Source organism: Triticum aestivum, chromosome 7D (genome assembly GCF_018294505.1).
Source record: "Triticum aestivum cultivar Chinese Spring chromosome 7D, IWGSC CS RefSeq v2.1, whole genome shotgun sequence".
NCBI classification, from domain to species: domain Eukaryota; kingdom Viridiplantae; phylum Streptophyta; class Magnoliopsida; order Poales; family Poaceae; genus Triticum; species Triticum aestivum.
Genome location: NC_057814.1, coordinates 568,286,569 through 568,310,744, shown reverse-complemented (window position 1 = coordinate 568,310,744; position 24,176 = coordinate 568,286,569). Strand labels below are relative to the sequence as shown.

At 45.3% G+C, this 24,176-nt stretch overlaps 1 protein-coding gene across 1 annotated transcript; it reads right to left on the bottom strand.

Moving 5' to 3' along the window:
• Positions 1 to 14,005: 14,005 nt before the first annotated feature.
• On the bottom strand, positions 14,006 to 16,417 carry LOC123164805 (G-type lectin S-receptor-like serine/threonine-protein kinase At2g19130). The gene has a single exon (XM_044582382.1). The coding sequence runs from the start codon at positions 16,415 to 16,417 to the stop codon at positions 14,006 to 14,008; it is 2,412 nt and encodes an 803-aa protein (XP_044438317.1).
• Between the last annotated feature and the right edge of the window lie 7,759 nt (positions 16,418 to 24,176).

Sequence of the window (24,176 nt, the reverse complement as noted above, 5' to 3'; positions counted from 1 at the left end):
TGGGCTTGATTCGTGAGGGATTAATGCCCATTTTGCGCACTGTATCCTGATAGAGCAGGTTGAGGCTGCTACCACCGTCCATTAGGACTCGTGTTAGGTGAAATCCGTCGATGATTGGATCGAGGACCGATGCGGCCGAACTGCCATGGCGGATACTAGTTGGATGATCTCGATGATCGAAGGTGATCGGGAATGACGACCACGGATTGAATGTTGGGGCGACTGGCTCTACCGCGTAGACGTCCCTGAGTGCTCGCTTGCGCTCCCTTTTGGGGATGTGTGTAGCGTATATCATGTTCACCGTTTTGACTTGAGGGGGAAATTTCTTCTGCCCCCCAGTGTTCGGCTGCCAGGGCTCTTCGTCCTCGTCCTTGCTTTGTGATCCCTTTTCCTTGTTCTCGACATTTAACTTGCCAGCCTGTTTAAAAACCCAACAATCTCTGTTGGTATGATTGGCTTGTTTGTCTGGGGTGCCATGTATCTGGCACAGACGGTTGAGTATGCGGTCCAAGCTGGATGGTCCCTCATTGTTCCTTTTGTAGGGCTTTTTCCGCTGGCCGGACTTGGAGCCGCTGAATCCGGCGTTAACTGTAGTGTCATCGGTATTATCGCCATTGCTTCGACGTTTGTGTCTATTGCGCCGGAGCTTGCCGGTGCTGTTCTTGGCCTCGGAGGGGCCTGCCTCGTTGGCTGTGTTCTTGCTATGAGCCAGCCAGTTGTCCTCTCCCGCGCAGAAGCGGGTCATAAGTGCCGCGAGGGCTACCATGGATTTCGGCTTTTCTTGGCCGAGGTGGCGGGCAAGCCATTCGTCGCGGATGCTGTGTTTGAAGGCCGCTAGGGCTTCGGCATCCGGACAGTCAACGATCTGGTCTTTTTGGTTAGGAACCTAGTCCAGAATTTTTTGGCTGATTCTCCAGGTTGTTGAACTATATGACTTAAGTCATCAGCGTCTGGTGGCCGGACATAAGTACCTTGGAAGTTGTCAAGAAAAGCTTCTTCCAAGTCCTCTCAACTGCCGATGGAATTTTCGCGCAGGCTATTTAACCAGTGTCTAGCTGGCCCTTTTAGTTTTAGTGGGAGGTATTTGATGGCGTGGAGGTCGTCTCCTCGGGCCATATGAATGTGTAGAATAAAATCCTCGATCCATACTGCAGGATCGGTTGTTCCGTCGTATGATTTGATATTGACGGACTTGAACCCCTCGGGGAATTCGTGATCCAGTACTTCATCTATGAAACAGAGGGGGTTTGCGGCGCCTCTATATCGGGCCGCGTCACGGCGCACCTCCGATGAAGTCCGTCTGCGGTTATCGGCCCGGGCGTGAATAGGTTTGTCACGTCCGAGTAGGTAGCCGTCATCCCGAGTCGGGAAGCGTCCTCGCGGTCCGTAGATTTATCTGGTGTGTCCTGCTCTACTGTCCAGGTCCTGCCGAAGGTCGTATGTATGGTCCCGAGCTGTTCTCTCTGTTTTCACGAGGCGGTGGGGCGGGCTGTTGTTCGGCCTGAATTGCCGTTTTATCCCGACCGCGGGGTGGTCGGTCCGCCGCGCTATCCCGACCACATGGTGGTCGTTCCGCATTGCGCGAGGGAGGTACGGGATCTGGTGCCTCCTCATCGAACTGAGCTAGCAGTCTACGCTTCGGGTAACTCTTGGCTGGGCGCTTGAGGCCGTATTCTTCGGCTGCCAGGACATCGGTCCATCTGTCAATGAGTAGGTCTTGATCGGCTTGGAGATGCTGCTGCTTTTTCTTCAGGCTTCTAGCAGTAGCTATTAGCTGGGGCTTGAAGCGCTCCTACTCGAGGGGTGCCTCAGGCACGATGAAATCCTCGCTGCCGAGGCTCTCCTCATCCTCGGAGACTGGACGATAACTATCGTCATCCAGGTCATTGGGCATGGCCTGTTTATCAGGGTTAACTTGCCCGTTGTCTTGTTCCTCCTGTTCGGATGCTACTCCAACAGGGTCTTCATTGTTTTCGGCGTCGCCCGAAGTACTATTTTCTCCGGTGCCAGTGTTGCCATTTTTTGAGCGACGAGGCTTAGAACGGCGTTTAGGGCACCGGCGCTTGGACTGTGTCTCAGAAGGTTTGTTCGCAACTGGATCCTCTTTGTCATTGTCGCTAGTTTTTTTAGGCGTGTCAACCATGTACACATCGTACGAAGAGGTGGCCGTCCAACGTCCAGTGAATGGCGGGTCTTGGCCTTGCTCCTTGTCGGCATCGTCGTCCATACCGTCGATGTCTTTGGAGCCATAATCAAGCATGTCGGTTAAGTCATCGACAGTGGCTATGAAGTGGGTGGCGGGTGGGAAGCAAAAATCCCCATCGTCAGCCTCTAGCTCGAACCGAACATAGTTCGTCTGTGAGTCCTTCTCCAAGGAAAGATTCTTTAAAGAGTTTAGCACGTCACCCAAAGGTGAGTGCTGGAAGATGTCTGCGGCGTTGAATTCGAAAATCGATAACCGATCCAGCTCGGTGTCCCCAGGCGTACATGGTCTGGAACTTATAGCCGGAGACGAGTCCGGAGTTCCGTTGACGCAAATATTGCAGGGTGTCGAGTCTGTGTGCGGCTCCAACGCCGCGGACTCTATGGCCTCGGATGGCGCAATCTGCTCCGGTTCTAAGGCCGTTGCAGCAACAGGAACCATCTCCTGGATGTGATCCGATGACATATTTAGGTCATGTTCATCGGGGCGAGGGGGAGCGATCGTCGCGGTCTCGAATCCGTCGAAGATCAAGTCTCCGCGGACGTCCGCGACGTAGTTCAAGCTTCCGAATCTGACCTGATGGCCAGGGGCGTAGCTATCGATCTGCTCCAGATGGCCAAGCGAGTTGGCCCGCAGTACGAAGCCGCCGAACACGAAGATCTGTCCGGGGAGGAAGGTTTCCCCTTGGACGGTGTCACTATCGACGATTGAAGGGGCCATCGAACCTTTCATCGACGGCACAGCGGAACTCTCAATGAAAGCACCAATGTCGGTGTCAAAACCGCGGATCTCGGGTAGGGGGTTCTGAACTGTGCGTCTAGGATCGATAGTTACAGGAGACAGGGGACACGATGTTTACCCAGATTCGGGCCCTCTCTATGGAGGTAATACCCTACTTCCTGCTTGATTGATCTTGATGAATATGAGTGTTACAAGAGTTGATCTACCACGAGATCGTAATGGCTAAACCCTAGAAGTCTAGCCTATATGACCATGAGTAATGAGTATATCCTTTCCGGACTACACCCTCTGGTTTATATAGACACCGGGGGAATCTAGGTTTACATAGAGTCGGTTACATAGGATGGAATCTTCATAGTTGATCGCCAAGCTTGCCTTCAAGGCCAAGGAGAGCCCTATCCGGACACGGGTACAGTCTTCGGCCTTCACGTCTTCACAGCCCATCAGTCCGGCCCATGGATAACAGGCCGAACGCCCGAGGACCCCTAAGTCCAGGACTCCCTCAACCCTCGTCGCACTATGGCTATTTACCCCTACGCGAGTCTAGATGCCCGACCATCGCTAACCGCTGCATGCATGGCATCGAGCTCATCTCTTGACGCGATATTAATTGCTAGAGTGCTACGCGGGTCGTTGGCATTACTACCACACTGCATGCGCGTGTACACACGGGTTGGCTCGGGCGACGATGCCACATTGCTCGTTTCCCATGCCATTACGAGGGAGAGGAAAACAAAACGTTAAAATGGTGCACCTCGGCTATTTAAGCACACCCAAGCCTACATCTTCCTCTACACCCATCTTCCTCTCACTCTCCTTCATCTCCTTCATCTCCCATCTTCCCCACAAGTCGTCCCAAGATCCACTCAGCAAGCAAGATGCAGTTCACCGGGGCTACCTACCGTGTGCCGCCCACCTTCCCCGAGAGGCTCTACCCTGCCGGAGTCCGGGTGGAGAACACCCTACGGGTGTGGGCGTTCTCAAGGTGGAGGGGGGCAAGGGGGCTGACCAAGTTCTTCCTCTCCGTCGGCTACCGCCACCTCCCGAGGGGCTCTCCGGCCATGTTCCGTGTGGAAGAGGTCAGTAACAATGGCCATCCTATCGGGCTCATCGTGAGGTTCACCAACCCCTTCGACGCTTACTAACTCCTCAGCCGTGTTTTTTTTGGTGTGGATGCGAGTTCATCGCATTCACCATGTACAACATCTTCACCGACTTCGACAGCCCCTTCCCCGCCGATGAGCGCATGCACACCCTCCCGTACCCCACTGACGACGACAAGTGAAGGAGTTGGCCATAGAGGAGAGGAGTTGGCCTTGGAGCAAGCAAGCAAACCGGTGGTGTTTTATCCGTTTTATTATTCTCGTGTTGGGTTCAAGTATGAACTATCTATGTTGCAATGGTACTATATATGTCGTGCTACCCTTATCTATGCAATGCTACTATGTTCTATCTGTTTTTTTATCTAGTTGATATTGGTTAGTTGATATATATCGTGCTTGATGTTCTATGGGTATCCATGTTCTATCTAGTTGATCGGGCCCCTATTTGATCTATGTCTTACTAATAAAAGGTAGATTCCACTACAGACATGCAAGTGTATGGGTACCCAACATTTTTTGCAATTTTTTTTCATATCTTGCTGTGCTGCATGTGTGCGTGCATGTATCTAGGCCCTGGCTAGTAGGTGTACGGTGCATTTTTTTGTGCAACCATGGACATGCAACTAATTTAATTCATGCAAATAGGGTCATACAGTGCAAAGTTTTTTGCAACCATGGACATGCAACTAATTTTGTTCATGCAAACAATTATTGGATTAACTCAAATGCACAAAAGAAATATTTATGTGCTCCTAAAAATATTGGTTTGAATTTTACCTCTGGCCGATATTTTGTGCAACCGTGGACAAGCAACAAATATGTAAAGAAGTATATGTTTGTTAAAGGTTTATTTGCCCAAGCAACATTTTATTTTGAGTTTTTAGTCGAACATTTTTTTTCTAAACATGGGTGCCTCTATGCTATAAAACAGGGCTGGTACCCCTACGCGGGTGGGCTTGTCTCTATTTGGTCCTCGTTATTTTTTCACGGCCCAACATCTATTCGGCAGCAAGATTTTTTTACTAGAAACTGAATTTGGGGGTGTGCACTCTGTTAACTGAAGAACAAGAACAGAGCATGAACATTGAATATTTCTGTTTCGATTCAGTTACATGAACTTGGCATGACGCACAGATCGCATCATCTGCCCTGACAGACCTAAATGCCCCCTCTAATGATGGATGAGCATCAAGTAAAACAAAAATAGAGCAATGACACAACAATAGAACCCCCCTGCCATGATATTTGCTTGCTTCTGCAAATCGATCATCTCCATTTGATTTTTCTTGATCTTCTTCAGTTCCTCGGTTAGTTTAGACTCCAAGTGCAGTTCAGCATTGTGCGCATACCTCGCCATCGGCATGACTCTGCCCGCCCCTCTGTCCGAGCTCGACCCCAAATTCTCCATTTGCGGCACCCCATCCCCCAAATTGAGCTCCCAGGTTGCGGCCCCGCTCAAATCAATGTAGCCCTCGAACTGAATCCTCTCAACATAATCATCCGTCCACTCGAAATGTGTGCATTTCTTCAGGATCTGAAAACAACAACATGAATCCTAAATTCCAAGTTCGAGGGAAAAAACAAAATACGGAGAAATCAGAGCAAACGGCAGTGAAAGAACCGGCTAAGAACTGAGACCTAACCTTGCCATCCCTTCCTACCATTGTTTTGCTCAAGCACTTCACAAATTCCCGCCCAAGATTTCCATTCTCATCAGTCCTACTGACCCACCGTTTCAGAGGCTCTGGGCGTGGGCCGTCAGGGCACCTTGTGAGCGGCACTGGACCATACTGACGCCATTTTGAGTGCGTGGCGGAGGAGGTGGACATCTGCACTAGCTCGCCGGAGAAGAGGAAGAATGGGGAAAGGGGAAGCAATGGGCGGCGGCGGGCGGATGGGCACGGGCGGTCGTCTCTTCTAGCTGCGAAGAGGTGGGTCCCGCGCTTACTGAACAAGTGGTGGGTCCCGCGCTTACCTGGATAAGTTGTGGGTCCATCCCATAACAGCTAATGAGGGCATCAGTCAGCTTAAGGACCATGTTGTGTCTGGGCTATTTTCTCGCTCAATAGTATCACCCCATAGCCATTTTTGTCAACAACATCGCACTCCGTCCAATTCCCACGAAAGATGTCGCACATGAACTATTGACCCCTTAAATAAAGCTTCGCGAGATTGTCTTTAAAAAAAAAGAGGTAACGGTTCGTGAGTCGGCTCCCCTTCCTCATGCTCCCCTAAGCGGCCGTATCATCATACCATCCCTTCTCGACCCGGGAGATGAACCTGTGGCACCGCCACCATCTCCGCTGATCCCCTCATTTTTCAAGTATGTTCCCGACTCCCCGTCGCCTTTTGTCCTCCTTGCTGCTGCAGAGCTTCTCTTCTCTCCTCGGTTTGTCCTCTCTATCGATCTGGCGATGCGAAGGGGACGAACCCTGGTTGCGCCGCCGCCATGGGTGGGATCCCGCCTTTCCATCCGCCGCTGCCTGCACTTCCCGCCCCCAACACATCATGCCCACCTTCCCGCGCAACACACCATCCCCTGATCGCGAGCTATGGTGAAACCTTGATGCATCGGCACTGCTTTTTTCGTTGCCTCCGAGGTCCGTCTTGACGCTCCAGTTTGATCGACGGCGGCGCCATCATGATTGGCGTCCAAAGGCGGCTACCATCCAAGTGGGGGCTGAACACACTCCATGCAAGTCGGCCTGCCTTATGGGTAAAGACGATTTCTTTCTTCTTTGGATGCTCAGTTTTAATTTCGATTCTTTTGGGGGCGTTTCTTGGTAGTTGAAGGATGATGAGCGACTATAAACTCCTAAATGTTAAACAATAGGATGCAAGAGCTGTTCGTTGAATTTCTGAGGTCTACTAAAAGTATATCATTTTTCAATCATGTCTCTTGGGTTTATGAACTGCATTCTTGTTCCATATTTCTGATCTAGATGTAGTGTAAAGCAACTCTGCCGGAATTTGTGAATCCCCATATCATCTTCAATCTAGCTCACCCAGCCTGCATTTGTGGATTTGCCCATCGATGAGTTATTTATGTGTTTCTCCTCAATTTCGATGATTTAGTTTTGAGGCTTACTAGGTATGCAAGCAGCTATATTTGATCTGTAGTATATCGAGATGAGAAGGCATGCTAATTTGATGGCTGCAGAAAAAAAAGGAGTAATTGATCATTAAAGTTCATGATATCATGAGTTCATGACCCAAATAATGGTTGGCGAAACTGCTGGCAACCGAAGGAGGTAAGTAGTCCGTCTAATCAATAGTGGTCTCTGTAGTCCATACTCGTTCTTTCAATGGGCAAGAAAGATTTAGTTTGGCAAGTTACGTAAAGGTTTGTAGTAGGTCTACCATTTTCGCTCTAGCCATTGGCAGCATTAATGGAGATTGACGAGCATCCAGCGGTTTGTCCATCGACCAGCATCTCGGAGATATCAGTCATCACATTTTCAGCAACCACTCCTCTTTACAGGCCTTGCGCCATACATCTGCCAGACAAAGCTCGAAACGTGGAACTTTTACTATCAATGTTTGAGCAAATGTCAAGCCTTAAAATTAATCCAATAAAAGTGAATTGTTCTGCTTTGGAAAAACTGAGGCGGCGGCTGATTATAGGGACCTGTTTGGTTGTTCGCACGACTATTTCCCACTTAAATATTTTGGAATTCTGATCATCATCGGTGTCTCACTAATGCGGTGTGAAAACATGTAGAGGAGTGCTTAGAGATAGGTTGAGCAGTTGGAAAGGCAAGTTTCTCTCTTGGAGGACAACTGATCACCAATTCTGTTCTCACAAATACGGTTTTCTATATGCTTTCTTTTTTCCAACTTCCAAAAGGGCTCTTGAAAAGACTGTATTATTTCAGAACTAGGTTCTCTTGGCAAGGAGACAATGAGAGGAAACAGTGCAGGCTGACCAAATGGAGCGTGGTTTGTAGACCGAAAGACCAAGGTGGCCTTGGCATTCATGACCTGCAAGTCAAGAATGATGGCTTACTTAGTAAATAGTTGTTCAAACTACTTACCGAGGATGGTGTGTGGAAAACCTTGTTGCGCAATAACTATCTAGGCCAAAAGGTTGTGTCACAGGCATGTTGGAAACCAGGTGACTCATACTTTTGGACTGGTCTAATGGCATTAAAGAAACACCTTTTCTCTTTGAATTCTTGGCGATAAAAGATGAGTCGGAGATTCGTTTTTGGGAGGATAAGTGGCTAGGCAATGTGAGCCTCCGATAAAAATATCCAGCCTAGTACCACATTGTTCACGATAAGAATGGTACTCTTGCGCAGGTGCTCAATTCAATCCCGCTGGATATTTATTACAAGCAGTATTTGATTGGTCTCTGTCTTATGTCATGGCAACATTTGTTATCCCGATTGGATTGGACTAACCTGACACATAGACAGGATTTGTTTCGCTAGAATCTGACTACATCGGTGTCCTTCATAGTAGACTCTATGTGCGTGCGCTCGCGCATTTAGAGGTCCCAGTAGATAATAACAAAAAAAATTGGAAGTCGGAGATTCCACTAAAAGTTAAAATCTTCACGTGGTATCTTTCAAGGGGAGTTGTGCTAACAAAAGGCAATCTGGCCCCGTCGCAATTGGCTAGGAAGCAAGAAGTGTATCTTCTGTTCTCATGATGAGACAAACAAACACCTCTTTTTCCAGTGCAAGTTTGCGCGTTCTACATGGTGCGTCTTCCAAATAGCATCCAATTTGTATCCGCCCATAAATGTTGCCAATATTTTTTGTCATTGACCGGACGATATTCCAAATAGATTCATAATGCTAATAAGTGTTGAAGCGTATGTCTTATTATGGTCGCTCTGTCTATTTAGAAATGATTTTGATTTTAGTGGAAGAAACTCTTCTCCATTGCGGGTTATTTTTGTTGTACGCTCTTGTTTCATAGACAGTCTATGCTATACCGAACAGAATATCAATCACTGTTTAAGGCGGTGTGTATGCGGTTGTCGCGGGTGGTCAGGGAGATTTTTACCCAACATGGGTTGGAGCATACTCTAAGGATCGGTCCACCACCTCCTTCGACATAGGCATAGCGTCAGTCCAATATGACTCTACTATTGTTGATATGTCTATTTTTTTATTTCATGTTCTGAGACTACTAGGTTTTAGCTATGTGCATCTTAGTTATGCGGAAGTTTGGTGTTTGCTCGTCTTGCTTTGTAACCTCTTGATGCTACATTTTGATTTAACTAGCGGAGTGACCCGCGCATTTGCACGGCTACATTTTTGACAGATTAATATAGATGATATTTTAGATTTTTATAGGGTCTTCAAATAAAAGTTCTGGTCATTATTATTGTCATATGAACATGCTATATAGAATTATGGGAGTATTTTAAGTAAATCATTGATAAGTTCATACTACTTTCAGTGGCCAACCAGAATAATATTAATATATTAGCAGCCATAGTTATAAAATTGGCAGCACATTCTTTTTTATCAATTACTGTTCTTAAAGGCACCAAGGAGGCATAACTCTCTTATGATATCTCAAAAATAAATAAATAAATTTGAAGCAGGAACTGAATCTATATTTCTATGCCTTATATGTGAACCTGATTTTCTCTTCCTCCGCCGCCTTCATTAGAATTGTGATTGCTCTATGATTCGTACATATACATTAATTATTACCTACTTATGCTTAGTATTTTTTTTCAGTAATTTGTCGTATTATGCTAGTTGTTATTTTTTTTGTATTTAATATTCCAAGGAAAGATGTTAGTTGGATTGAAAGGAACGTAATTGGCCTTAGTTTGAAATACTTACTATAAAATTATTACAGTCTATTCCACGTGGTACAGTTTGCTGTCTCAATTTTTCGGTCTAATTCTTACTTCCATTTTTATGTGTTCACCAAAACTTTTGGAGGGAATTGTGTTCTCTAAATACATGATTTGAAGGAATTTTGCACCAAGAATTAAATTCAAGCATATTAAATACACCCACTTTTCCTAAATATAAGACGTGTTGGCAGTTCAATTTAAACTGTGAAAACATCTTGTATTTAGCAACAAAGGTAGTTTTTGACATGATTTTTTGCTGCGCATCATCCCTAATCAATCCTCTAATCATTGCTATGGCCTATGGGACCCCTTGACTACCGTTTAAGTGCGCTCATTTTCTTGTGTAAATTTCTCTATATACACCCCCGCCTTCACTGTCAATTTGGGGGACTGTGTATTTCGCTAAAACTTCCCATTCCTCAAATCTTTGGTAGAGTGCATGTTTGTTTGGCGGATTCCAAAAGAAAAGAAATATAGCTGCATACAATTCTTTGGGTTGACTTTTGTAAATAGTGAATCCACGATGGTGGGTTGGGCTCTACATCGAGTGCGGATGTTCTATTTTTTTGGCCCACTCCGTATACCTCTCGAGCTGGGACTCTTTTTAATTACATGGTAATACGTGTCTCATTTATATCATAAGGATTATAGTACAAGCCACGTACATACCGACCTGACAAAACTGGAAAGACAGCAGAACGCTAGCCTTTGCACACAGAAACACCAGCCAAGAAGTAAAACTGAAGAATTCTCTGAGCTTGACACCAACGCCCGTCACCTGCCTCTGGCACCACCATAGCAGCCACCAAAGAAGAAAATGAAGGATCACCTCCACACCCGAGCTCGACACGGCTCCATCGCTGATATGCAGCTCTGCGGACCTCCAAGGTGGCTCGCCAATAAAAGCGAAGCCATTGCCGTTGAACGAATCAGACCGGAGCAACACCCCAGACACGCCATCGAACTCCAGATCTGGCACCCCCGCCCAACTAAGACGTTGAAGGAGGAAACCATACTATCTTTCAGATGCCGTCGATGCAGACCACAATCTGCATCCGCTCCTGGACTACCTCCCAAGCTCCACGCCAGCGCTGGAGCAAATGCCGTCGCAACGGCGGAGCCCGAGGACACAAGTCCACTGCGAGGATGCCGCCGCCGCCACACCATCCTTGCTTGAACAGTCTGGTTTCTAAATCCACCCCAAAAGCGGATCGCCTCGTTGGGGAAGGATCTGAAGATTTATTGGTCGGCGCCGCCATCCCACCGCCGAAATCATGACGATGAACAACCCAAAATTCTAAGAAACTAATGCCTAAAACAATCCACACGCATGGATCGGTGACCCCCAATCGATGACCGAGGTCATCAGCGGAGGGGAGCCGCCGGAGGACGGCGGCGAACGAAGGCGCCCTGGCGGCAAGAGGCGAGATCGCCTTTCTTTCTTCTCCTGGAAGAAAGAAAGCGACCCGTCTTTCCTGCCTGCCTCTAAGGATCAATTCCTCGAGCTGGGACTCCACTTCCCCCTTTTTCCTGTAGCTCTTAGGCACGTACTACATATTTGTACGTCACGGTGATTTTTTGCCTCCTGCGTCCAAGTCTCTTGTGTGCTTTTTTTAAAGAAACCCAAGTCTTTCATGTGATGATGATGATGATACGTGTCAACAGTACATGGACTGCACCATAATCACGTAACCTGACCCTGATCAAACGGGGTAGATAATTTAACCTGTAGGGCTCCTAAAAGAACCTATAGAGACGAACAGTTTTTTACAACGTCATGCACTGACTTCTGAAAAGGAGATGTATATTTTTTTGCCGGGAAAAGGAGATGTATATTTCATATATAATTTTAATAATCTGGCACGTTCAGCAGTCACATGTATTAATGACTGACACCAATCTGGTATTATTACTTTTCTTTCTTACAAAATAGAGTTTTTTCAAAATATATTATTCTAGGTTTGTCGTGATACTGCTCAGGTACTATTAGTTTTCTCTCTGACAAAATAGTATCAAGTATTAACTGAAGCTGAGTTGGATTTGGTTTGTACATGCATGCATTAGTTGGTAGGCCTGCATTGCTGCCCTTATGTAAATTAGACGGTGAATCGATCGGCTCAAACGTTCAATATAATGGCCTTTTTTACTATATATGTACTCCAAATCACGGAGGAGGCCCTCGCAATTTCCGGGGTGGTCGCCAAAGCATCTGCTGGCTGGCAGAAGCACGCCGCGCTAGAGCCGCTGGCACCCGTCACCACGATGATGAGGATCAACTGTTCAGCGTTTACTTTGTAATGACGCACGAGCGTTATGCCATTGTATGATGACAAGCACATCACTTTAGATTGATCATGTTCGCCGTGAATAGGTGGACAATATGGGTGCATCGGCAATGGTGACACAGAGGAGAAAATTGCACAATCATAGAATGGGTGGCTAGGGCCGTGCGAGAATTTGTTTCTCCCGTTGCAACGCACGGGCACATTTCCTAGTAATAGATAAATGCGCCCTTTATCAAAAAAAATTGCCAGACAAATTAAGCATGGATGGTTACCAAAACATAAACATTGTTACATTAAACATGAGCCTAATAATTCCTTAGGTTTGAAAGGAAGCTGTGCTTACTGGCTTGTAAGATTTCGACAAAACCACGTCCGGCGCGGCATTGCTTGCAGATACAGAGATGCCCTTGCTAGCTACGATGGCAACAATGCTCTTCATCTGGATTTTCACAATCCCCCTCAGATTGTCGCGCGACAGTGGCTCAAATATCATAATCTCACTCACCCTGTTGCGAAACTCGGGTGTGAAGTCTTTTTAAACCTGGAAGTACAAATGTACATGGCATTAAGCATGTGCATACTGGCGGCTTCACAACAACAGTCCCTTGTATACACAAACCTGATGCCCGACAAGGTCCCGTGAACCTTCCACATTGTGATTTTCCCAGCCATTCCTGCTATTAGGTGCTCCACTCCTAAATTTGAGCTCATATGGTTCGGCCTTTCCCATCCGTCAACATGCCATCATCTAGAAGTTGAATAAAATGGTTAAAAACCGGTGGATGTGCCTTCTCCACTTCATCAGATCTGCCTTCTCCATCTCATAAAAAAGGATAAAACTGTATGTATGCCTTCTCCACTTCATAAGATCTGCCTTTCATTGTAATGTTAAAAATATTTGTATTGTTTAGATTATACAAAAACATTTAATTCATAAATATTATTTAAAATAGCAATATATGAACATTTTTAAAATAATACGTGAACAATTATGAAAAGTAAGCTGTTCGGTCCGTATAATATTTATACGACACGGATAACTAAACGTTATTTTTATTACTAAGGTTAGAATTTACATTCTTTTACAATTTTCTAAAGAAAATAGGTGCAAATGGGCTGCACTGACCGCAGTGCATTTGAGCTCCAAGAGCGTGTTTATTTTGTTATATTAAGCGTAGTTATCCACGTTTTACGTTAGGAGTTGAATGGTCGAGTGGTTTGGACTGAGTGTGTGCTAGGTATGGTCGTGGGTTGGAGACATGGATACTTCATTTTTCGTTAGTCTTTGCACTTTATTGACAGATGGGACCCACTTCTCATAGATGCAAAAAAATGAAATGCCAACTCTCCAACGTTGACAGGGGCTTCCGTGTGAAAAAAGGGGGGTTTTGCAAAAAAAAAGGCCACACGCCCTCCTGTGAGCCTTCCGGTCACTGACGGGGGGGGGGGGGGGGGGGGGGATGCCATGCTAGCATGACAAGTCATCGTCGATTTTGTATCGAAATGCGATTTGCATCATATCTGCATGCCTATGCCTATTTTTTGCACCAGTTGAATGTGTGCCGCAAGTTCTAGCGTCAATGTGACCATTTGCATTAAGTTCAAACACCATTGATATAATTGACTGTTTATTAAGTAACCACAAAGCAACAGAACCGCCGTCATCCTAATCCGAGAACAAATGCACCCGTTTGGATTAGAGTAACACTTTCAAGATCCGCCACAGGTGCTGTGACAGTAGTACATACGATGATTGGAACGCCCACCCAGTACAAATGAAAAACAAAAGGCCAGTAGCCAGATGTGTACGCTTGTACAATTGTTCTAATATTGATTCGCGCTAATGAGCTCATGTGACGAGCTGTTGCAACACTCGCGGCACAGGCGGTGCCTGGACGTGGATGGTGCCCTCCAGGGCCTGCACGACCTGCGCCATGGTCGGGCGCTGCCCCTCCTGGTCCTGGATACACCAGCACGCCACCGTGCACGCCCGCTTCAGCTCCTCCAGCACCACCTCGCCATTCAGCCGCGGGTCTGCCAAGGCACTTACGTCCCCTTCCAAGACCTTTCCCGCGGCCCACACAGGGAAGAAGATCCACGACTCACTACTCTCACTCCCTGCAGCCTCCACCTCACTGTACCCCTCGGAGTTTCGTCGTCCCGAGATGAGCTCGAATAGCACCATTCCGAAGCTATACACGTCGGTCTTGCTGCTGACGGGGTGCCCCGAGATCCACTCCGGCGCCAGGTACCCAACGGTGCCCCTCATCGTCGTAAGAGCGCAGCTGAAGTCCCTTCCCACCAGCTTCGCCATCCCAAAGTCGGCGATCCTTGGGGACATGTCCTCGTCCAGTAGGATGTTCCCCGGCTTGATGTCACAGTGTATGATACACTCGTGGCAGCCGTCGTGCAGGTAGGTCAGCCCTCTCGCCACGCCGACCATGATGCAGTACCTTTCTCGCCAGCTCAGGCACGCACCTACACGGAAAAGATAGCCGTCGAGGGAGCCTCTGGCCATGTACTCGTAGACGAGCATCTTTTTGTTGCCCGACGAGCAGAACCCGAGGAGCCTGACGAGGTTAACGTGCTGGATGCAGCCCAGTGTGCTCACCTCCGTCCGAAATTGTTTGTCTCCCTGGCAAAGGCTTTCCAGCTTCTTGACTGCCACCTGAACTTGGGCCGTGTTGTCTCCCATTTGCTGCTTCAGGACGCCATGGTACACTGAGCCAAAGCCACCGCCGCCCAGCCGCTCTGAAAAGTTCTTTGTGGCGGCACGGATGTCGTTGTAGCTGTACACGGCCAAGGAGGATCCATTCACGTTTGCAATGCTGACCAGTCTCCTCGTCCGGGCAGAAACAATCCTCCAAGTTAGTATGACCGACGTGGCCAGTGCTGCAACGCTGGCCAGTGTGATGCCAAGGACAAGCCATAACTTTCTCCCACCTTTCTTCCTGTCTACGCTTTGAAGATCTTGCAATCCTCTTTTTGAAAGCCGTAGATACAGTTCTGAGCCTGTGATGTCGGAGTCCGCAAGGTTCTTGAGCTCTCCATGCCAGACGGTGCACACCCCGGCGGAGAATGCGTAGGCCTGGCAAGAGCAGTTATTTTGGCAAGCGGATTCGCACTCTGCGTTGCTTTGGGCAGCGCCCACGACGAGTGAGTCGTCGGGGAGCTTCACGTCCTGCAGTGCTAGGAACCCATCCGTCGTCAACCCGCTACGCGAGCACATGAGCGGCGAGCTCCGGCGACACCCACCGCTCCAGTTGCTGAGCATCCACTCCGCCTCTGACGCCGGAGTGAACCCGGACGGGCACCGGCACGGCAGCTGGCTCCTCTGGTTGCATACGCCGAATGCGCCACAGAGAGCATACACGTCGCACTGCATGGTGGGCCCGACCCAGAATAATTGCCAGGTCTGCCTCGCGGGCACCCAGACGTACCGCTTCGCCTGCCCGGTGAGATCAAGCACCATGCGCGCGATGGACTCGTTGTGGTATAGCACGTAGGTGACGCCCCGGTACACCGGCGTGTCGACGTACGTCTGGTTGAGGAGGAGATTTCTCGTCCCCTCAGGGTACCTCGCGAAGAAGCGTCCCGTCCAGACGCCGGTCCGCCAGTACGTACGGGACTGGTTCCACATCGACAAAAACTCGCTGCTGCCGTTGGGATCCAACGTGTCGGTGAACACTCCCGGCGCGGGGTCTTGGGCATTCCGCCATGATGTCAGTGTTTGGTATTCGCCGGTAAGCTTGTTCTCGCCCAGCCATGCTCCCGGCATGTGTGTGTCTGTCGGGTGGTCGAAGCTCTGCCACAGCACATTGGAGGAGTTGCTGCCGTCCAGGAGGACCAGGTTGCCGTTGTCGCGAATCTCCGCCGTGTTGTTCGAGCCCGGTGACGACGACGATAGGTTCGATGACCACACGACGACCGGCGAGGCGGAAGCAGCGGTTGGACCGAGGAGCTCGAGGTTGCCGTCGTTGGCAGAGACCCGGAGCTCGGCGGAGGCGATGCCGGACAATGGACTCGCCCGGTTGCCAACCCAGACGATGGTCTGGCCGGGGATGTTCTTGTACCAGATCCCAAGGTAGAACCTGCCGTCGGAGCTGCCAGCGGGGCTGAACAGGCCGAGCTCGAACTTGCCCTGCGCCGAGACCAGCGTGTCGCTGCCCGGCAGCGGACGCCGCGCCGAGATCGTCCCTGCACCCGGAGCAGGGGCGAAGCACAAAGAAAGGGCTGCAAAAGTGGCAATGATGAACGACATGGTGGGGACGCAGAAAGATTTTTCAGGCAGGTGAGACGGATAGAAAGAAGAATCACCTCACGAGCGACACATACTTATATCGGTTCTACTGTTCGTGCATTCGTCTGTCAAACTGAACGCATGCGGAGAAAGAGGGAACGCATACTACGTCGACCTTTTATTTATTTTTGATGAGCTGATACTACGTCTACTACTGATTTGTGATTTGGTTGGTTCGGTTATAGCAGACATCAAAGGAATATAGTATTTAGGAACGGAGGGAGTAGTATTTAGAAAAACAGAAAATAAATTATTGTATGAATCTTCATGCAAGATTAAAGAGAAATATAGCATCGACTGAGACATAACTAAGTCTTAAGTCGACTGAGACTTAGCAAAACCGATAAATTTAAGCCTTCAATGCGCAGTCCAAGGTTGTAAAAAGAAAAGACAATTTGTAGAGGGCGCTCAAAGTCATCGTACGTACTGCCATAGCAGACATCAGAATTTTTGGCATGTCTTGTTGGGACGGTTAGCTGCCGTCCAATTGACACAAGGTCTACGCGATTTTCGCTTGAACATAACTGCAAGTGGTGCTTTCACGGTAGACTTTTTGTGCCGCGCGCTCCATCGCTCACGCATTTGTGATTGTGGTAAGCGATAACAAATGATATACGGATATCGAAGGACTATGCAATGACGGCGTCAGGATTGACTCACGTCCCAGGCAAGCTTCGCTACTACGGTCTAAGAAGTGTTAAATACTTCCTTCGTTCCTAAATATAAGTCTTTTTAGATATTTTAAGGGACTGTCTATTTGACATTTGACTGTTTTCCAATTCGAAAACAATCAAATACCCTCACCAATCAACAACTGGCACCTGTAAATAGCAGAAATGTCAACAGCTAACAAAAAGAACGCCTAAACGGGTTGGGCTAAACATTTGACCCAGTTCGTCCTGGACAACAAACCCCTCCAAAAAATCAGGGGCCAACACCCGCTTGATCACGTCACATGCCCACAGACTTGGAACGCACGCAAAGAGCACACCTCTTCACCTGTTGCATGAACAAATCAAAAAGAAATTGCTTCATCTACAAACAGAGAGATCAACATCAGCTATAATTCTGAAAGAAAAAAACATACAGAGACATCAACAAGGAATTAACATGGGAAAGACAGTAAAAATTTCAGAAAATATAAAGTGTAGGAACCTAGTAATTTCCAGTGTAAATCCCCATGTAACTATAATTGTAAAACACAAATACCTAGAATTTCCAGTGTAAATTCACCATAAATTCAAGTGTAAAATAAACTGTAACTACTGGTAATTACACTGCCAGTAAATCCTAGGAAATTACAGTGCGAATCCTAGAAAATTACATTGCAAAAACCAGTGAAAAATGTAGACAAAAGATGCAATTACACTATAAATACCCAGTAAATTCCAGAGCAAATTAAACTGTAGGTGCCTAGTCTGTAAATCCTAGAAAATGACAGTGTAAATCATAGAGAATTACAGTGCAGAAACTGGTGTAAACAAGACAAACCATTACACTGTAAACCCAGTAAATTCCGGTGTAAATTAAATCCTGTCACCTAGTAAAAATTCCACTGTAAATCCTAGAATATTACAGTGAAATTACACTGCAATTACAGTGTAAATTAAACCCAGTAAATCCTAGAAAATTATAGTGTAAATCAAAGAAAGTTACAGTGCAAAAACCGGTCTAAGCATGGGGACAAAAGACAATTACATTGTAAATACCAAGTAAATTTCAGTGTAAACTAAAGGTAGCTAGTAAAAATTCCATTGTAAATCCTAGAAAATTACATTGAAAACTGGTGTAGTTTACTTTAATTTATAGGGGATTTCCACTGTAAATCCAAGAAAATTACAGTGTAATTACACTGCAATTACAGTGCAAATTAAACCCAGTAAATCCTAGAATATTACAGTGTAAATCATAGAAAGTTACAGTGCAAAAAATGGTGTAAACATGGAGACAAAAGACAACTACACTGTAAACACCCAAATAATTACACTGTAACTCAAGAAAACTGAAGTAATTACACTGTAAGTACCTAGCAATTTCCAAATGTAAAAAACTCAAGAAAACTAAAGTAATTACACTATAAGTACCTAGGAATTACACTGTAAGCGCAAAATACAACCTACAAAATACATTCAAGCATGATTGTGATTATGATAACACTGACATTCTGCTTTCATCAATTTCTATAAGCTTTGCTGCTGATGATTATGCTAGCACTGACATCCTTCTACTAACAGATGATAATTTCCTCTTGAGGTGCTTCACTTTCTGTACAAAACAAATACATAAACATCAAACCAACATCTAAAAGAATAAATATAATCAGAAAAAGATAATCATGAAAAAATAAAATTAGATCAGAAAAATACTTACATTATTCACATAGAAATTGTAAAGTTCTTTATCAAACTCTTCATCCTGAGCCGAGAAATCCTGAAAAAGGAAAAATTCAGACAATAAGCACAACACTTAAGAAAATGAAAAACAGAAAAACACAATGAAAATGAAAAGAAGACAAAGATAGATACCAAAGACATAACATCCTCATCAGCGAAATCATTAGGCACGAAAGGATCTTTTGAAGAATTAGGACTCTCAACTGAAGAAACTTGCGGAACATCCTTGGCTGAGACTTTCCGTAGTCTGCCCATTGAGATACTAGCTGAAAAACAAGAGAGGAAACGGGGCTCAGTTATAGAGAGACTCCAAGTGCAAAACTGTGTAAATTTACAGTAATAATCTAAGAGAAATTTACACTGTAAGAGAACAAACTACACAGTAATTATGGATGAAATTACACTGTAAAAAGGCAACGGGTTGCAGTGTAGAACGCCATCGGATTACAGTGTAAAGTACATAAATTATGGGTACAATTACACTATAAAAAGAGCATCAGATTACACTTTTTACACTGTAATTACACTGTAACTACAATGTACAATTACCCATAATTACACTGTAACTATAAAAAATACAAAGTACAAAGTAATTACACTGTACAATTACCCGTAATTACACTGTAATTATGGGTACATAAATTACACTATAACTATAAAAATACAAAGTACAAAGTAATTATGGGTAAAATTACACTGTAAAAGGGAAACGGGTTACAGTGTAAAACGCCATCGGATTAATTATCGGTACAATTACACTGTAAAAGGGCATAGGATTGCAGTGTAAAAACAGTACAACCTACACAGTAATTATGCATACAAATTACACCAGAAAATGGGCATTCCAAATTGCAGTGAAACTATAGTACAAACTACACAGTAATTATGGGTAAAATAACACTGTAGAAGAATCATCGGGTTACAGTGCAACTACAGAGTAACTATGCGGTAGTTAACGGTAAATTTACACTGTGATAACGCATCAGACTACACTATAAAACAAGGACAATCTATGCAGTAATTAAATACGCATCGGATTCCAGTGAAAAATCAAGACAAACTACACAGGAAAATAAACTGTAATTAAGAGAAAATTACACTCCAACATGCATACATGGGATTACAGTGTAATTAAGAGAAAATTACATGACAAAATACAATGTGAATATACACGGGATTACAATGTAAAAAATACATGACAATATACACAGGACATAAGATGAACAAAACACCTTGCCACCTTCAGAAAAAAGGATGGGAATGTGACCAAAAGGATAGAAAGTGACAAAATTAAGGGGAAACAGGCGTAACTAAAGAACAAGTTAGCCACACAGAAAATTAGGGGGGCAAGTTTCACGGTACTTTACTGCAAGATACAAAATGGGAAATATGGCAAAAACAGGGGGTACAAATATAACTACAGCACAGCTACATAGGGCACATAAGATAGCAGTGAAGCTCTACATTACAAGTTGCAGTGAACATATAGCGCAACTAACAAAGTTAAATATTGAACAGCAGAACTCATGCACATATCTCTGCAAGTCCTTGGTCTAACATGCATGAAATTCAAGAGGGTACACAAAACCTTGGTCTAACAAGTTGCAAAGAAGTTCATTAACCACCAGAATGAACAACATCATGGGACAAAACGTAAACAAACATGAAGAAATTCAGGGACTATAACCACACCTCCACCTTCAGAGACAAGTTACGGGATCCACCACTAAAGCCTACTAAGCTACCTCCACATCGACAGCAGCAGAACTTATTCTCTACACCTACCTACAAATCAACAACGAGAACACAATCGGCCCAGAATTTGGTCTGCGCCCACAACAAAAACAGGAGACTACACAAGACGTACTGCAGGCTCCTCCCAAAACTCACACGAACAACCATGGCACCGTGGCGGACTAGAACACCACAGCATCGACATGCACATCCCGCGGACCACAAAAATCATATGCCGAGGATCCACGAAGCCAAAAAATCACCAGATCTGGAACTACATGGCCACAAAAAAGCATGGGCAAAGCTTGAGAGACAAGGAAAACGAACCAGAGCAGCCCACGGACGAGGAGAAGAAGAGGGAGAAATCAGTATCCTGCGGTGGATGAGCTCGACATCGCCATGAACGCAAGCAATCGCCTCCCCCTCTTCCGCCGCTCGAGCTCTCTCTCTCTGCCTTATCCAAATGCGAAGGGATGAGAAAGGGGAACGACCAGATAGGCAGACACCCCGCTCCCAAATTCAAAAGAGACAAAAACTCAACAGTGCCCGGCCGGGACGGGGCGGGCCGAGGAAAACGGGCAGAAGAAGAAAACGCGCCCGATAACCAAAACCAACCCAAAAAACAGCAGACGGAGCGTATTTGAATGAAAATGAATTGAAAAACAGTTGACTATAAAATAGCAAATCCGTATTTTAATATAAATTACATACAAAGCAAAATGAGTCAATCTACACTTTAAACTACGTCTATATATATTCATATGTAGTCCATCTTGAAATCTCTAGAAAGATTTATATTTAGGAACGGAGGGAGTAGTAGAGACTGTAGCTACAGTCACAAATAATCCTTTGTGGGGTGCCCTAGGCCAAGGCCCTTGTTGGCTGTTAAGGATAGCAATTTTATCCATGGGCATGGGTACACATCATACCCGATCCACATCTATAGAGTATGGGAACATTTTTGTCTATGGGTGGTGCCTGAATCTTATCCAACAAGTCATGGATAGAGCAAGGGTACAATTATGTGCCCCTGGGTATGCCTAAACCAGACCCGGTGATCTTATACATAGATGGGTCACATGCATCATAACTCTAAGCTATCTAGTCTATGTATATAAGTTAGTCCACCTCCATCCTCTACTCAAACCCGCGCAGAAATACCCTGCACCCATCCTCCTCACAATCATCATTTCCACATCCCTAGTTTCATGTTGGTGGCGCCGATGAACCTAGCAACACACAACCACCCTTCAATGATGTGTTGATATACTGGATGTGTACCCATCCGGCGTGTATACCCATTGGGTATGGGCACGGACATTAATTTGTGTCTGATGGGTATGGTATGTGTAAGATTTTACGTCCATAAGAAACTTGGGTATGTGGCTCGCTCTTTGCCGAATTGGCTCGGCTCGTTGGTGCTAAAGTGCCTTGACTTAGGTGTCGACTCGGCTCGGCTCAAGCTTGGTTCAGCTCAAGCAGGCCCGCGAGCCTCTTGCATGATTAGAGTAGTGCAGATCCTTACTACGTTACTAGCTAGAACAGTGGATTGTTTGGGTGTGTTTTACTGTTTTGAAAGCAAGTTAAACCAATATATTGAAAATTTAGCACTTGATATTGTTAAAAATGGAACATATATCATTATATATTGCTATAAATGGTCATAGTGATGAAAAATGACCACGTTTTAGTACTAATAATGTATAAAATGAAGCTATTATCACATAAGAAAAATTTGGGCAACATTTTTTTTGTATTTTTGGACAATTAAGCATTGCAAAATGGACCACAAAACATTGAACTTATGGACAGCCAAACAATGCAATTTTTTATTGCATAAGAGCATGTCCAACAACATGTGTACATTTGGATGTGTATATATCCATATAGACAATGGTCTGTAAAGATTCCCTCGTATACACATTCAGTTTTGCAGCAGAATGTCTATATAAAGATTGTCTATATTATCTCTCATATGTTTAATGTTATCTTGTAACTACCATTTCAACAGTAATTCAAATGATTTATAATTGCAGTGGTTAATCCTAACTGCGAATTTTCAGATGACTATATTTCCAATGGCTCTTTGTCAACGACTACTTTTCCAAGAACACTATTTCAATTTCAATTCTTCCCTTTAGTGGATTTTGCTTTCAAAGATGCTAACCCTTCTAGAGTTGGTGGCATTGGCAACTCTTGCTCCCCAACATGATTATCTGACACTCGTGCTGAGAAACCGGAGCTCCATGTGTCGAGCAAACACACCGGAGCCTTGGAGCTGAGACTGGGACGATAATACCGTTGTACTATCACCATAAGGACAACAACTACTTCTCTTCCGCATGTTGGTATTGGGAGAATGGCGGCTTCCCGTCCAGGCCTCACCGGCATGCTGGACCACGTGTACTGCCGGACCCGGACCACTCTTTCTCTGTCATAAGGACGGCGGCACCCTTGCCGCATCGCTGGATAGGAAGAGCTTACAAGCTACAAGTCAGGGTTTCTGGAGACTCCACAGAAGCAACAACAGCTTAGGATCTACAGAGGAGAGGATGAGAGTGGAGGCAACATGGATGGAGATTTTTCAGGCCAGATGTAGAGAACAGAGAAGAAGTCGTGTGGGAGGTCGTTGGTGAAGAAGAGGAAAGTGAAACAATTAATTGCTTCTGGGAGTGGGACCTCTAGCTATGCCGATACCTCCCATGCCCCAAATATATCTAATTATTTAAAAAGGCAGATGGATGAATTGACACTAGGAATGGATGTTCAAATGTTGCTAGTGCATGGTTGGTGGATGTGCTAATATTGCTGGTTAGAAATTAAAATGAGTTACTTTAGACATTCAATATGTTGATGGTTGGAACGAACGAGTAGGAGGTAGTAGGAAGGAAGCAACAACACTGTATTTGTATTTTCTTGTTGGATGCATCTTACAAGGCTATATATTCTCACAACGAAGTAGAGATGTTTGCATCCAGTGACAGCAGGCAAGAAGGCAAAATAGAAAACTTGAGGATAAGATGAATACTCCAGGTGTCAAATTACACATGGGTCTGGTTAGTGGAGTTAACCAACTGAACTTCTTCCTTATTTGCATGCTCTGATCAGGCAATAAAAAACATGTAAGCTCCACGATTCTAGTCATGTGATATGTGCGTGTTGTTTTGTGCACACACAACCATTTACAATTGTGAAGGAAAAAAATCACAAAAGTACACACCAAAATGTACGCATCCTCTTTACATATATATCAAAAATATACTTCTAAAACTTAGTCATAAGTATAGTATCTCACTGTTATTGGAATATAGTAGGAATTATAGTCAAAATTGCTCATTAATAATTAAGCAAATCACTGGTTGGCTAGAGCGATATGGGTGCATTTAGAGGTGACATATGATGCAGAGGACTGGAGTTTATCCTCCTTTTCATTAAAAAAAATATGCAAATCTTAGGAGCTTCATCGCGTTACTTATGTTAAGTTCTTTAGTTTGGACTTTATGACTTGATAAGTTATTTAACTATTAGGATTTTATTTTGTGTGCCCTTATTAACACTTGAATCATTGGATGTCTATGTGTGGTATGCTAGTC